This window comes from Mustelus asterias, chromosome 17 (genome assembly GCF_964213995.1).
Source record: "Mustelus asterias chromosome 17, sMusAst1.hap1.1, whole genome shotgun sequence".
NCBI lineage: Eukaryota > Metazoa > Chordata > Chondrichthyes > Carcharhiniformes > Triakidae > Mustelus > Mustelus asterias.
In genome coordinates, this window is record NC_135817.1 from 67,456,839 (window position 1) to 67,471,866 (window position 15,028).

At 43.6% G+C, this 15,028-nt stretch overlaps 1 protein-coding gene and 1 pseudogene across 5 annotated transcripts in view; both read right to left on the minus strand.

Annotated features, from left to right (window-relative positions):
• Window positions 1-3,371: 3,371 nt before the first annotated feature.
• On the minus strand, window positions 3,372-3,495 carry LOC144506683 (U2 spliceosomal RNA; annotated as a pseudogene).
• Window positions 3,496-6,330: 2,835 nt separating this feature from the next.
• The window catches only part of LOC144506187 (type 2 lactosamine alpha-2,3-sialyltransferase-like), a 119,553-nt gene continuing 110,855 nt past the window's right edge, over window positions 6,331-15,028 (minus strand). For all 5 annotated transcript variants that reach the window (XM_078232040.1, XM_078232042.1, XM_078232039.1 and 2 more), the window contains 2 exons: window positions 12,019-12,171; window positions 6,331-7,417 (listed from right to left, as the gene is read on the minus strand). In XM_078232040.1, the coding sequence (XP_078088166.1) occupies window positions 7,328-7,417; window positions 12,019-12,171 (243 nt within the window). In that variant the 3' untranslated portion in view covers window positions 6,331-7,327. The remainder of the gene's footprint in view (window positions 7,418-12,018; window positions 12,172-15,028) is intronic.

Here is a 15,028-nt window from a genome sequence, read left to right on the forward strand (position 1 = left end):
GAAAAAGATACAGAAGTCTGAGGACTTCTTCCCTGCTGCCATCAGACTTTTGAATGCACCTACCTCAAGTTGATCTTTCTCTATACCCTATCTATGACTGTAACACTACATTCTGTACTCTCTCCTTTCCTCCTCTATGAACAGTATGCTTTGTCTGTATAATACACAATAAATAATTTTCACTGTATGTAGTAATACACGTGACAATAATAAATCAAAGGTGGCAAGTGAGTGAGATGGTAGGTGGGTACTAAGGTAGATGGGTAGTGTGGGTCAATTAAGGGGGTGGGGGCTAGTCAGGTCTGATCAGGTGGTAGTGGGGCGCTAGTCAGGTCAGGTGAAGGGATGGAAAGGGAGTCAGTATGAGTGATTGGGCTGTCAGTTGTAGTTACCCAGGAGTTAGACTAGGATCTTTGTGTCTTAACATTTCCTGGGTAACTAACCAGTTTAGTATATCGATCGGTCGGAACTGTCCCACGAGACATTTGAAGAGGGTCCCAGGGAACAGGGGAATTTCCCATCAGGGGTTCAAACTTCCTGGGCAATTCCCACAGAGACATGGGCCGGAATTCCAGGGGCGGGCGAGGCTCGAAGAACGGTACTCTCCGTTGGCCTCGGGCGGGACCGCACGAACCTTGGGCAGACGTGCCGGTAAAGTCCCACCCATTGTGTCAATACCTCTGCAGGATCCTGAAGTGCAAATTCAGTCAGTAAGATGGCGTTTCTTCAACTGCATCAGTATAAATCACTAAATAACGTTGTTATTAAAAACAGGAGATGAATCTCAACTGAACAACATTTATAGGATAACACATCGTCTGGATTGTACTGCAAGGCAGTAACTATTTGAAGTGATCTCATCAATTCTAAGACCAAGACATAAGGGTTTTTTGAAATAAGTTCTAAACATGCAACAGCAAATATTAGCAGTCAGCCATAATTCAGTGTCAGCACTCCTGCCTCTGAAGCAATAGATTGAGTTCAAATCTCAGTACAGTGACTCAAGTACAAAATGTAGGCTAATGCTGCAATACTGAGGCAGGGTTAAGAGGACGGGGATACTGGTTTTTGGATGTGATGTTAAACTGAAACCCTACCTTACGGGTGGCACAGTGGTTAGCACTGCTGCCTCACAGTGCCAGGGACCTGAGCTCGAATTCCGTTTTGGGTCACTGTCTGTGGGGAGTTTGCACGTTCTCCCAGTGTCTGTGTGGGTTTCCTCCGGGTGCTCCAGTTTCCTCCCACAGTCTGAAAGACTTACTAGTGAGGTGCATTGACCCGAACAGGCGCCAGAATGTGGCAACTACAGGATTTTCACAGTAACTTCATTGCAGTGTTGATGTAAGCTTTATTTATGACTAATAAAATAAAAACTTTAACTTTAAACTTTATCCACCCTCTTCGCGCAATGGGATCCTTTACTTTCATCTACATGGAGATGTCTTGCCCTAATGTCCTGGCCAATATTTATCTCAACTTAAACCGAACATCAAATTATTTGTTTCATTGCTAGTTGTGGGGTTTTGTATGGCTGTAAAGTGACTGCCACATTTCCTTTCTCCATGGTATAATAGTAACTACCCTTGAAAAATATTTCATTGAATGTGAAGCACTCTGGAACATCTCGGGCCATGTAAGATGCTACCTAAACACAAGTTTTCTCTATTAGAACCTACATCATACAAGTAAAATATGCAGACAATTTTGAGAGTATTTAGTGTAAGCTTTTTAAACTGGAGCTGAAGTGTTGTCCTTGTACCACACGTTCTAAGTATGTGTCATTCGGCACTTCAGTATGTAGAAGCTCAGCAGATAGTCCAGAGATAGAACTGCAGTCCTGGTATAGAAGAACCAGGCAAGAGTGTTCTCTTCCTGTTGGGGAACACTTCAGCGGTAACAGGCATTTGGCCTCTGATCTTCGGGTAAGCGTTCTCCAAGGCGGCCTTCACGACAGCGCAGTCGTTGAGCAGAAACTGATAGCCACGTTCCGCACACATGAGGACGGCCTCAACCAGGATCTTAGGTTCATGTCACACTATCTGTAACCCCCACGACTTGCCTGGGCTTGCAAAATCTCACTAACTGTCCTGTCTGGAGACAATACACATCTCTTTAACCTGTGCTTAACGCTCTCTCCACTCACATTGTCTGTACCTTTAAGACTTGGATTACCTGTAAAGATTCGCATTCCAATCGTTATTTTGCAAATTGAGTTTGTGTCTTTATATGCCCTGTTTGTGAACAGAACTCCCACTCACCTGACGAAGGGGCAGCGCTCCGAAAGCTAGTGGCTTTTTGCTACCAAATAAACCTGTTGGACTTTAACCTGGTGTTGTGAGACTTCTTACTATAGAAGAATTGCCCAGCTTCATTGGTTCTGCAAAACACATGTGGTGCTCAAATCTGAAAATGTGATTTGAACTGAAGGGAAATTTGAGGGGTGTATAGAATGGGGAACTGATCCAATTTCATGTTTTACATCTTCACTGAAGTTGAAAGCTCTAACCTGTAGGTGTCAGTCTCCAGTTAATCCCACCAGCCTTGCGAACAAAGTCATTGTACTGTGCCCACATGCAGTTTCCAGCAGGTGTCACCATAGAGCAAGCAGCAGCAAAAATTTAAATCTTTCCTCTTCAAGGCTCATCCTATTCTAGCACCCATATGTAATAAGTGAAGTACCGGTGGGCAAAAACACAAGAGAGAGTACTTGTTGCCAAAGGCTCTTCAGAATCTGCAGTTCTTTTGATGCCAGTCCAAGAAAAAAAAAGCCCAAATGATTTTAAAATGAAAAAGTACGGTATTTTTGTAAAACTCTGTACATTGCAATTTTGGACGAAAATAAAACTAGTGAAATTCTAAGAACAACGTATAAAGGTGGAAATGAACATTTCCTCCCCTCCTCTACACTGATGGGTTGCAGAAAGAGGTCTCCTCCATGCTTTAACCAAGTGGCCGCTCTTTCTTTGTAAGCCTGTATGTTTGGGCCAAACGTGGTGCCTGTAGAGAGTGGGACAGAGCATTTAGCTCTGTACAGCAGTACTACACAAAAGTTAATTAGGACCCAGATATTAGGTTTTCACATTTCGGAGCAGACTGTTCGTGAAAACAGAACAATGATTCTTGGCACTCTCTTAACAGGACCACAAATTTTTTTTTCAAAAATACTTTTCCAATTCAATCAAATCAAATCCAATTCAGAGTCTCAACAAGTTGAGACATTTCAGATCCAGGCTGACAAGACAGGGCGAGCGACCAAACCACCCTGTCCTGGGCCTGATCTACATGAGCCAAGCTGATTGGAGAAGGGGGAGGTTCCTCCTCCAAGACTTGAGCTCATTTGCATCTTAGCCAAAAGGCCGAGATGCCGCTTTAAAGAATTGCTTCATATGAAACATATGAAGTTTCAGTATAACCTAATGACCTCAACCAAGTGCGGCCGACCATGGGCTGCCGACCATACTACACTTGATCTTAGCCAAAAGGCCGAGAAGCGATACCGTGAGGAACTTGACTCTCCAAAACCCAGGGCTGAAGTGTGGTTTTTACAGAACATTAGTTTGACTATCTAAACCTCTGCACATTGGGATCAGGCAGAAATTGGCAGCTCTTGATTGGGAGAGGCTGTTTGAGGGTAAATCCACATCTGGTATGTGGCAGTCTTTTAAGGAATGGTTGTTAGGGCTACAGGACAAGCATGTGCCTGTAAAAAAGAAGGATAGGAAGGGTAGGATTAGAGAACCGTGGATAACCAGGGAAATTGAGGGACTGGTCAAAAGGAAAAGAGAGGCGTATGTTAGGTCCAAGCAGCTAAAAACGGAGGGAGCTCTGGAAGAGTATAATGAAAGTAGGAAAATACTCAAACGGGGAATTAGAAGAGCAAAAAGGGGTCACGAAATGTTCTTGGCAGACAGGATTAAGGAGAATCCCAAGGCATTTTATTCATACGTTAGGAACAAAAGGGTTGTAAGGGAAAAAATCGGACCTCTCAGGGACAAAAGTGGGGACTTATGCTTGGAGCCCAAAGAGGTAGGGGAGATCCTAAATGAATACTTTGCGTCGGTATTCACTAAGGAGAGGGATGTGTTGACTGGGAGTGTCTCGGAGGGGAGTGTTGAACCGTTGGAGAAAATCTCCATTACAAAGGAGGAAGTGTTAGGTTTGTTAGAGAATATAAAGACTGACAAATCCCCAGGGCCTGATGGAATCTATCCAAGGCTGCTCAGGGAGACGAGAGGTGAAATCGTTGGGCCTCTGACGCAAATCTTTGTCTCGTCACTGGACACAGGTGAGGTCCCAGAGGATTGGAGGATAGCCAATGTGGTCCCGTTATTTAAGAAGGGTAGGAAGGATAACCCGGGTAATTATAGGCCGGTGAGCTTGACGTCCGTGGTGGGGAAGTTGTTGGAGAAGATTCTTAAAGATAGGATGTATGCGCATTTAGAAAGGAATAAACTCATTAACGATAGTCAACATGGTTTTGTGAGAGGGAGGTCATGCCTCACGAACCTGGTGGTGTTTTTTGAAGAAGTGACCAAAATGGTTGACGAAGGAAGGGCCGTGGATGTTGTCTATATGGACTTTAGTAAAGCGTTTGACAAAGTCCCTCATGGTAGGCTAGTGAAAAAGGTTGGATCCCATGGGATAAAGGGGGAGGTGGCTAGATGGGTGGAGAACTGGCTTGGTCATAGAAGACAGAGGGTGGTAGTGGAAGGGTCTTTTTCCGGCTGGAGGCCTGTGACTAGTGGTGTACCGCAGGGCTCTGTATTGGGACCTCTGCTGTTTGTGATTTATATAAATGATCTGGAAGAAGGAGTAACTGGGGTGATCAGTAAGTTTGCGGACGACACAAAACTGGCAGGACTTGCAGATAGTGAGGAACATTGTCAGAGGCTACAGAAGGATATAGATAGGCTGGAAATTTGGGCAAGGAAATGGCAGATGGAGTTCAATCCTGATAAATGCGAAGTGATGCATTTTGGTGGGAATAATGTAGGGAGGAGCTACACGATAAATGGAAGAACCATAAAGGGTGTAGAGACGCAGAGGGACCTGGGTGTGCAAGTCCACAGATCTTTGAAGGTGACGTCACAGGTGGAGAAGGTGGTGAAGAAGGCATATGGCATGCTTGCCTTTATAGGACGGGGCATAGAGTATAAAAGTTGGGGTCTGATGTTGCAGATGTATAGAACGTTGGTTCGGCCGCATTTGGAATACTGCGTCCAGTTCTGGTCGCCACACTACCAGAAGGACGTGGAGGCTTTGGAGAGAGTACAGAGGAGGTTTACCAGGATGTTGCCTGGTATGGAGGGGCTTGGTTATGAGGAGAGATTGGGGAAACTGGGGTTGTTCTCCTTGGAAAGACGGAGGATGAGGGGAGACTTAATAGAGGTGTATAAAATTATGAAAGGCATAGATAGGGTGAACGGTGGGAAGCTTTTCCCCGGGTCGGTGGTGACGTTCACGAGGGGTCATAGGTTCAAGGTGAAGGGGGGGAGGTTTAACACAGATATCAGAAGGACATATTTCACACAGAGGGTCGTGGGGGCCTGGAATGTGTTGCCGGGCAAGGTGGTGGAGGCGGACACACTGGGAACGTTTAAGACTTATCTAGACAGCTATATGAACGGCGTGGGAATGGAGGGATACAAAAGAGTGATCTAGTTTGGACCAGGGAGCGGCGCGGGCTAATTGTTCCTGGTTTCTCGTTTCAAGGCTTCATTCTACGATCATCTTGCTGGTGCCAGTACAGAGTGAGACTGCGGATAGTTGGGAACCTGTCTCGGGGGCAGGGGATTCATATGGTGTTCGTGGAAGTGGAAATGACTAGGGTTGGGAAGCATTTTCCGATCGGGGCCATTGTGATCTCCTGGACTCGTTTCGATCGCCTCAGGGGGTCGGAGAGGAATTTCCCAGATTTTTTTTTCCCCATATTGGCCCTGGGGTTTTTCACTCTGGGTTTTCGCCTCTCCCTGGAGATCACATGGTCTGGAATGGGGGGGTGGGGGTAAGTTAATAGGTTGTAATGAACAAAGCATCGTAGCTGTGAGGGACAGCTCGGTGGATAGGATATTGGTATGTAGATAGGCTGGAAAATTGGGTGGGGATCCTGGATTCAGGATTCAATCCTGGACCGGGGAGCGGCGCGGGCTTGGAGGGCCGAAGGGCCTGTTCCTGTGCTGTATTGTTCTTTGTTCTTTGTACAGGGGAATTGAACTGTTGCTCTTTTTGATCTATGTGGCTGCCCAGGCAAGATAGGAACAGGGAACCACAACTGCTTCTGTATATGAATGTGAGGTTTCTGTAACCGGAGATAAAGTGGATATCTATTTTATATGAAATTACTTTTTGATAAATTTATTTTTTTTAAAAACACATTTTCTCAAACATTCTATTACAACTTGAAGGTACGAGACTCCTTCCATTGAACTACTGAAGAAGTAATAAATGCAGTCTATTATTTTCAAACAACATAATTGAGTCCTGGATTCCTGCAATGCCGCTTCTCAATTCCACGCCACAAACTGAAATGATCTTACAAAGATCAGTGTGTATCTCCAGGCATCTTGGTAAATAAGTTACGTAACAGTGCCCAAACTGAAAACAAACACAACTAGAAAAATAGCAGAATTGTTGAACAGATAATTCTATGTCACCATATCAAACAAGGAACTAGAACAGGGCGTCAGGAAGATACAAAAGCCTACTTTTATATTCTTTACTGGGAAATATCCTCATCATTTAAAAAAAAATAAACTATTAGGAAAATGATCAACTTGAACTTTTACGTCATTAGGATTTAAAGTGATTGCAAGTAACATCACGGTGCGTCAAGAGTGCTGCTTTCGTGTGAAAGGAAGTGGAGGACATTTAATTATATTTCAGCTCTGTGCATGTGTACATCAATTCAGCTTCTTCAGGTTACCATTCAAACCACTCTGCATGATGCACTCAGTAATCACTGATTGCACTGATCACCATCCACCTACAGAAATGAGCAAAATGGGATGAGTAGTTCAATTCCACGTTTTTTTTTGGGAAGTTCATTAAGAGAAGCTTTAAGGACGAAACCCCATTTTGGCTGCGGTCGAGCACTATCTTCGCGTTGGACGCCCATTCTCTCAGATTCCCAGGAGGCTTTCAATGCAGTTGTAACTCGCGGTGCTGCTCACATCACTGTTCCACACGCAAAAGGATTAGTTAGTGCTTAATCTTTCAACGGTCCAACAATTAGTGGTTTGTTTCCCCAGGATAAGTAGAACTCCAGACAGCACAGGAAACGGTGTTCAACAGCATACAGCAGCACTGATTGCAAATAAGAACGTTTACTTCAATATTTTCCAGTCAAGTCAAAAATTGTATTGGATGACTTCAGCTTCTTCAGAAGCATTTGTTCAGCAGTAATATTATGGGACAGCATCTGCAAATTGAACAGGGCAATTAATAGTGTTCAAAGTATACTTGGACATTTCATCACACTAAACCCGAAACAAACAAGCTTTGTTTTTAATAACGCTTTCATTCATAAAACATATATTAGGTATGGGGCATGACTCGTAGTTTGGATGCAAAAGTCACACTGAGTCACAGGGCTTGACTTCTTCCTTGTCAGTGATGCAGAGCAAATTTATCACCAGGTTATTGAAAACTGGCAGTAGTACTGCAGTGACAGAAAACAGGTCTTTAATGATCAGCACCAGTGTGAACGTTTAATTTTGGCAACGCAAGACCCATATGGCTGCAAAATACAAAGAGAACATCCGACCATCTGAATTAGAAGCAGAGGTTTGTTGGCTATAAGACCCTCATTCCTGCTCTACCATTTGATAGAATCATGGTTGATCTGATTATGGCCTCAATGCCACTTTCCTGTCTACCCCTTATATCTTTCACCTCCTTTATCAATCAAGACCTTATCTAGCACAACTTTAAAAATATTCAGTGATTCTGCCTCCACTGCTCTCTGGGAAAGAGAATTTCACAGACTAACAACCCCAAGAAAAAATAATACTCCTCATCCCCGTCTTAAATGGGAGACCTCTTATTTTTAAACGATGTCCCCTAGTTCTAGTCTCTCCCATAAGGACAAATATCCTCTCAGCATCTACTCTGTCCAGTACCCCCAGGGTCTTACATGTTTCCATCAGATCACTTCTCAGTCTTCTCAATTCCAATGGGTACATGCCCAAGCTATTCAATATTTCCTCATGACATAAGCCCCGCCAACAATCCCAGGAGCCAGTCAAGTAAACCTTCTCTGTACCGCTCCTAATCCAATTTTATCCTTTCTTAAATAAGGGAACTAAAACTGTAGACAATAGTCAAGATGTGATCTCACTAACACCCTGCACAACTGCAGCAAAACATCCCTACTTTACATTCTATTCCCCTTGCAATAAACACCAACATTACTTTTGCTTTCCTAATCACTTGCTGTATTCGCATGTTAACTTTTGGGAATTCATGTACCAGGACACCCAGATCCCTCTGTGCCACAGAGCTCTGCAATCTCTCTCAATTTTGATAATATAGTGATGTTCTATTCTTTTCATTAGAGTGGCTACATTCACATTTTCCCACTTTATACTCCATCTGACAATTTTTTGCCCACTCACGTAACCTACCTTTATCCTTTTACAGACTCCTTTTGTACTCTCCTCCTATCTTTGTGTCATCAGCACTCCACTAGTTACAGGTTGCCAAACCGAAAATGACCTATTTATCCCCACTCTCTGCTTCCTGTTAGTTAATCAATCCTCTATCCATGGTAATAAGTTACCCTCTACACCATGAGCTCTTATTTTGTGCAATAACCTTTGATGTAGCGTATTATCAAATGCCTTCTGGAAACCCAAGGACAATACATCCACAGGTTCCCCTTTATCCACCTTGCTTGTTATTTCCTCAAAGAACTCAGTGAAATACTATTTCCCTTTCGCAAAACCATGTTGACTCTGCCTGATTGCATTAAGATTTTCAACAGGTTCACGTTTTCCATTTCATCTAAGCACCATGCAAGGGCAAGTCCTCCACAATGTCAAATTCCGCACACCAAATCACTGTCATGTTATTTAGCAATAAAGACTAGTTTCAGATTTCCACTTTCCTGAGAGTTACCATCCATATTTCGGTGGACATCACAAGCAGCCTTTAATCACCATAGCAACAGCCCATTCCTATCTGATGCCAGCAGAATGCAGGACTGCTATCATCAAAAGGAGAATTCTTATTCAAATGGTATATCAAGGTGGGTTCTCATTGTATCTAAAATGTTAGAAAAAGCCTTCTGGTACTAACTCATGTATTTTTAGCCAGCAGTATAAAGCAGTGTGTCAGCTTAGAGATTTGTTTAGTTTCTAATCATGTAAGACTATGGGTTCCAATAAGACCCCAATCAGATGGAAGCTGAGGAGGTAAACAGTCATCTGATCAACGTTTACTAACTCGCCAATGTCCCAGCTGGACCCCAGGGTCTTTATTCTTCATGTGCTCTTCTATACAGCATCAAAAACACCGACGTGAAGCTGTGGTTTCCTGCTTTAGAGATAGTCCTAACCGTCGTTTTAATCTTATCCGAACAGATCAGAGGTCAAGAAAGCTATATAAGGCGTAATGTTTTATTTTCCATTCCAAGGTCCAGGAACAACATGAATGATTTCAGCCTTTAGTATATTTTTGTTTCAATAACCATTTACAAGGCAAGGACAGCAGGGAAAGTGCTCAATTTCACATCAAAATTTAATTCAAATTAACGATCTCAGACTTCAAAACAGTTTGAAATAAAATCTGTAGCCTAGGTTTCCCACTCTTGCAGAACTGGGCCTCATCTTCAATGTGGCAGAGCTCCCAACTTACCACAAAGATGCACCCTTGACTCAGAGTGATGCTCACAACCTCAGGCACTTAAATATTTCTGGCCGGATTTCAAGCCTCTGCTCAGAAGCCTGCTGCTAGTGCGCCAAAAAAATGCTTGAAGCAAGTCTTAGGTCGACTGGTGCAACTGTAAAAATTATTTTTAAATCCTTTTGAGTTTGGTGCCATGGGTTTCTGGATGAACGTGTGCCATAAATGCAAGATAGTCATTAATGAAACACAGAGTGGCGAGATTGTGGAATTCATGGAGTGGTTAAGGTGAATAAGACAGGAGGTGAAGCTACATAAGTACAAGGAGGAAAGAAATAAACGGTTATGTAGATAAGATGAAATGAAGTAAGGTAGGAGGAGCTACAAAAAAAACCATGCACACCAGCATAGTTCTGTTGGATTGGATAGCCTATTTCTGAGCTCCAAATTCTATGTAGACTCATCAATAGTGGACATAGTATCGCTGAGGGTTAACCGATTGAAAATACATTTTGTGTAGCGTGGAGTTGAGGCCACAATTAGATTAGCCATGCTCTTATTGAATGGCAGAGCATGCTCGAGAGGCTAAGTGGCCTACTTCTATTCCTAATTTGTATATTTGTAGGAATACAACACATTTCTACATGGGCACAAATGTCACCCATCAGTCCCGGCAACAACTCTGATAGGTGTCAAAATAGACATTGATGCAGTAATAGAGTGAGGCCTGTGCCAATCTCATTTTCAATTCCAATTTAGAAACTGGCAGAAGGAAGATGGAAAATTCTGATCTGTAGATGTGTGTATATTTCTGGAATCTAATGGAAATGTGTTGCGTTGCAGTTGCTTCTTAATTTGCAATTTGTAGCTTATTACATACAAACTGTCAAAAGTTTTCATTTTCTCCCATATGGAAAGACTGGAAGTAAAACATTCTTGGACTTTAATCATTAAAATGTGCAGTAGCATAAAGAACTCATTGCCCAATCTTGAGCATTCTATCTCAGATTTTGCCTGCATTGTCAAATTTCAATTGAAAACCATGGAATAGTTATCTGGCGAGCCATTAAATCATAGCAGCTTAGTTAAAGTGTTATCACTCTCGTTTCCAGCTCAGAAGATTGTGACTGCAAGCTCCACCTATTAATAAGGATGACATTCTAGTCAAACATTGAGGGGAAGCTGCACTATTGATGGCTCCACTGGTCCAGGTTGATGTTTAGGATCCTGATGTTCCCCAGTAGTTTGATTCCCTCTCAATATTCACCAAAAGCAATTCATTGGCCATTCATCTCATTGCTTCCATATGTTGTCGTGTAAAAAGAGTGCTTCGCTGACGTGACAAGTGTCATTACTGCACCTCACAGCAATTCACTGCATGCAAAAACCTTTTGAATGGTTTCTGAAAGATGTGATAAGGCATTTTCCTCCAATCATAGAAACCCTACAACACAGAAGGAGGCCACTCGGCCCATCGAGTCGGCACCGACAACAATCCCAGCCAGGCCATATCCCCGTAGCCCCACATATTTACCCTGCTAATCCCTCTAACATGAACATCCCGGGACACTAAGGGGCAATTTAGCATGGCCAATCAACCTAACCTGCACATCTTTGGAGTGTGGGAGAAAACCAGAGGAAACCCACGCAGACACGGGGAGAACGTGCAAACACCACACAGACAGTGACCCAAGCTGGGAATCGAACCCAGGTCCCTGGAGCTGTGAGGCAGCAGTGCTAACCACTGTGCCACCATGCATTATGTTATTTTGGTAAAGATTAAACAAGAGAACACACAGGAAGGGAAGTGGCTGCAGTGGAATAAAGTGATACCAGAAAATAGTTATTAGAGGACTACTGAGTACAGGAAATGCAAGAGATTTAGAAGCTGGAGCTTTAAGTGTAACTGCCAAATGGAATTCTATAAAAGAAGGTGCTTGCCTGGGCAAGGAAATCCCTGACTGAAGGCAAGCAAGGACCAGCTCTAACTAAAATTAATTCACAGCCAACAACATTCACTAATCCTGGTGTTTTTGAAGCTCCTACATGTAGGAAATTCTTTAAAAATACTCCGTTCTCCTTTTGCTTTCCTTAAATAAGGAAATCTCTATGCAAGTCCTGCTGTTTAAATGAGTTTCTGATAAATAAATGGAAAGTGAATTTGATTTAGTGGCTTACCTTTTTCATGGCTGACATGGTATCACTGCCGTAATAATGCAGAGTGCCATTAGGATTATATACATCATATTTAAAGCCAGCTATGTGAACTTTATCACACACACTGAGTGCCATAGCTACTGCAATAATTCCAGTTGTTGGATATTGAGGTGGCTGTCGGAAACAACAAGTCAAAGGTAAGTGTATTTGCCAAGGCATCAAAGCTGAGTAAAAATAAATAAATCTTACGAGCACGGAAACAGCAATGTCTTTAGGGGTGTTAAATCTTAAAAAGGCATGCTCCATAAAGACATACCTAATATTTATATCAAGAGGTAAAATTGGACCATGATTACAGATTAAAAGGTCTCTTTATTTCAATATTTTACTAATATTCCTCTTAATCATAGAATCCTCCAGTGCAGAAGGAGGCCATTCGGCCCATCGAGTCTGCACCAACCAAAATCCCACCCACGGCCCCATCCCCACAACCGCATGAACCTACCCTAGCCAGTCCCCCTGACACTAAGGGGCAACTTAGCATGGCCAATCCACCTAACCCGCACAACTTTGGACCGAGAGGGGAAACCGGAGCACCTGGAGGAAGCCCACGCAGACACGGGGAGAACGTGCAAACTCCACACAGACAGTGGCCCAAGCTGGAAATCGAACCCTGGTCCCTGGCGCTGTGAGATAGTGCTAACCACTGTGCCGTCCATTCACCACAAAGTTAGCAGAAAAGAATGATTATACACAGTAAATTTCATCAAATGGGCCAAACTGATTTTCAGATCTACAACATTTTGCTGTGGAGCCAATATCAACCCTTAGTGTTCATTACTGGGATCAGTTCAACAATTTATCTGTTCCCTAAGCACCCTAAGGCACAGTGGCACAGTGGCTGGCACTGCTGCTTCACAGCACAGGGACCCGGGTTCGATTCTGACTTGGCCGAGTGTGTGGAGTTTGCACGCCCTCCCCATATCTGCATGGGTTTCCTCCAGTTTCTGCCCAGAAATGAGCAGGTTAGATAGACTGCCCAAGCTAAAGTGTCCCTTAGTGTCCCAAGATGTGTAAATGAGGGGGATTAGCGGAGTAAATATGTAAGGAAAAGGTGGGGCGGGGCAGGCAGGGGGGGTGCTGCCTGGGTAAGATGCTCTATCACAGAGTCAGTGCAGACTCGATGGGCTGAAATGCTAACTTGGTTCTATGAATCCTGAGAGGAAAGAAGAAAGTGAATTCCACAGGGCGTGCAAACGAGGTGCTGTTCCCCAGCACAGCCTGCAGAATCAGGAAGATCAGATCGGCATACTCGGTACTGGGCTTCCAATTTCAGAGGAGAAAGATGTTCAAATATCAAGGCCAAACTATGACCTAATTTGATACTAGAAATTCATAAGTTGGTCTCATTCCAGATTTGCTGAGAACGCAGCTTGAGATTTTCCGAGAACCTGCCCAAAAAAAGCCCAAGTAAACTCATAAGATATTCACCAGGTTGTGAAATCAGCAATACATTCATTTGGACTTCAATCATTCAACTTGTGCAATAAAACTTTTCCTTTTAAGCCTATCGCTTGTTGTTGTTTTCTTTCCATTCAGTCTTCTCTCCGTTGGCACTCCTGCAGCAGCAATAGTCACGTTACCATCAACTCACCCTGTGAGCTATAAAGAGTGCTGATCTCAGTTTCACACTGGCTGGCTTGGATTTCCTCACCTCGTTCAAGTTCAATAGAGGGAGAAGCAGGTTTCAGACACAATAGACCAGCACCCATTCATGGCTGGCACAACTATTTGAATAAGAAAGAGTAATAGATAGATGTCCATTGGGCTATCGACATCAGTGCATAATCTCAGTCAAAACTAGTGAGTACAATAGTTGACCGTACTACTGAACTTCCAATGGGTGGAAATCACGAGGGGAGGTTGTACTCCCAAATTTCAAAAGATAACTTGTGTCTTCTACAGGTGCACAATTACTTTAGAAAAATGGAAGCCAGTTAGCCAATAGTACCGGAAACTGCTCTGCATCCTTGTCAATAGAGAAGGGAAAATGAGGCGGAAGGAGAGGTGGCCTCAGCTGATGCAAGCCTGAGCACAGTTTGACTGAACGGACTTTAATGGGAAGCAACCTTACAGCCTCTATATGAACACTCCTATAAGCTCCTCTACATTCCATTCGCTCCAATGTCCTATGTCAAATCCCCCAACCGTCATCACCAATCCCTGTAGCTCTAACTCAGCATTGAGTCACACGCCCAAGAAAGTCCCTGGAAGTCCTCCTCTCTAACATCCAGCGACTTTTCCCAGCATTGTGGCAGCTGCTTCATGGACCAGTCAAGCAACAACTTGAAACAGCCAGACTCTCAGAATTAAACCTTTCTATCAAGATCCCAGGCTTTTTCATTACCATCTCCGGATTTGCCTTATCCCATGGGCAGGATAGAACCAGAGGTGGGTGTACAATGGTATAGATCGGGATAGGGTGGCCCTGGAAGTCTTCAAAATTGACTCCAGACCCCGTGAAATATCATGGGACAGGAAGCCTCCTGCTGATTATAAACTACTTTTCTCCATCAGCTGACGAATCAGTCCTCCTCCACCAAGAAGCAGCACGGAGGGTAGTAAGGGAACGTATTGGGAGGGGGTCTAGACTGGCTCTGTATCAGCACTATTGACTGAACTGCTTCAGCTGCTGCATTGTTATTTGGTTTTTGCCGCTGCCTCACTTCCTGTCCCTTCAAGTCCTCTCGAGTCCTCCTCTGCAATTGGGAGGGCAGAAGGGCCTCACTCTGACAGGGGTTAGATCCTCATCCTGAGAGCTGAGATTTTCATCTGTCTCTCCTCATATCATTCGCCAGTTTCTGGCTGTCCTTTCTATGGGATTTGTAGTTTGACAGGCACTTGATTATCACTGAAGAGGATAAAGCCAGTCAGCAAGGTGCTTGAAAAAGCTAATCCTTTGAACTGTGTAGATCATAAGTAAGAATCTCCCCCGATTTGGAGTTCCGGTCTGACACAGCTTGCTGTGCAG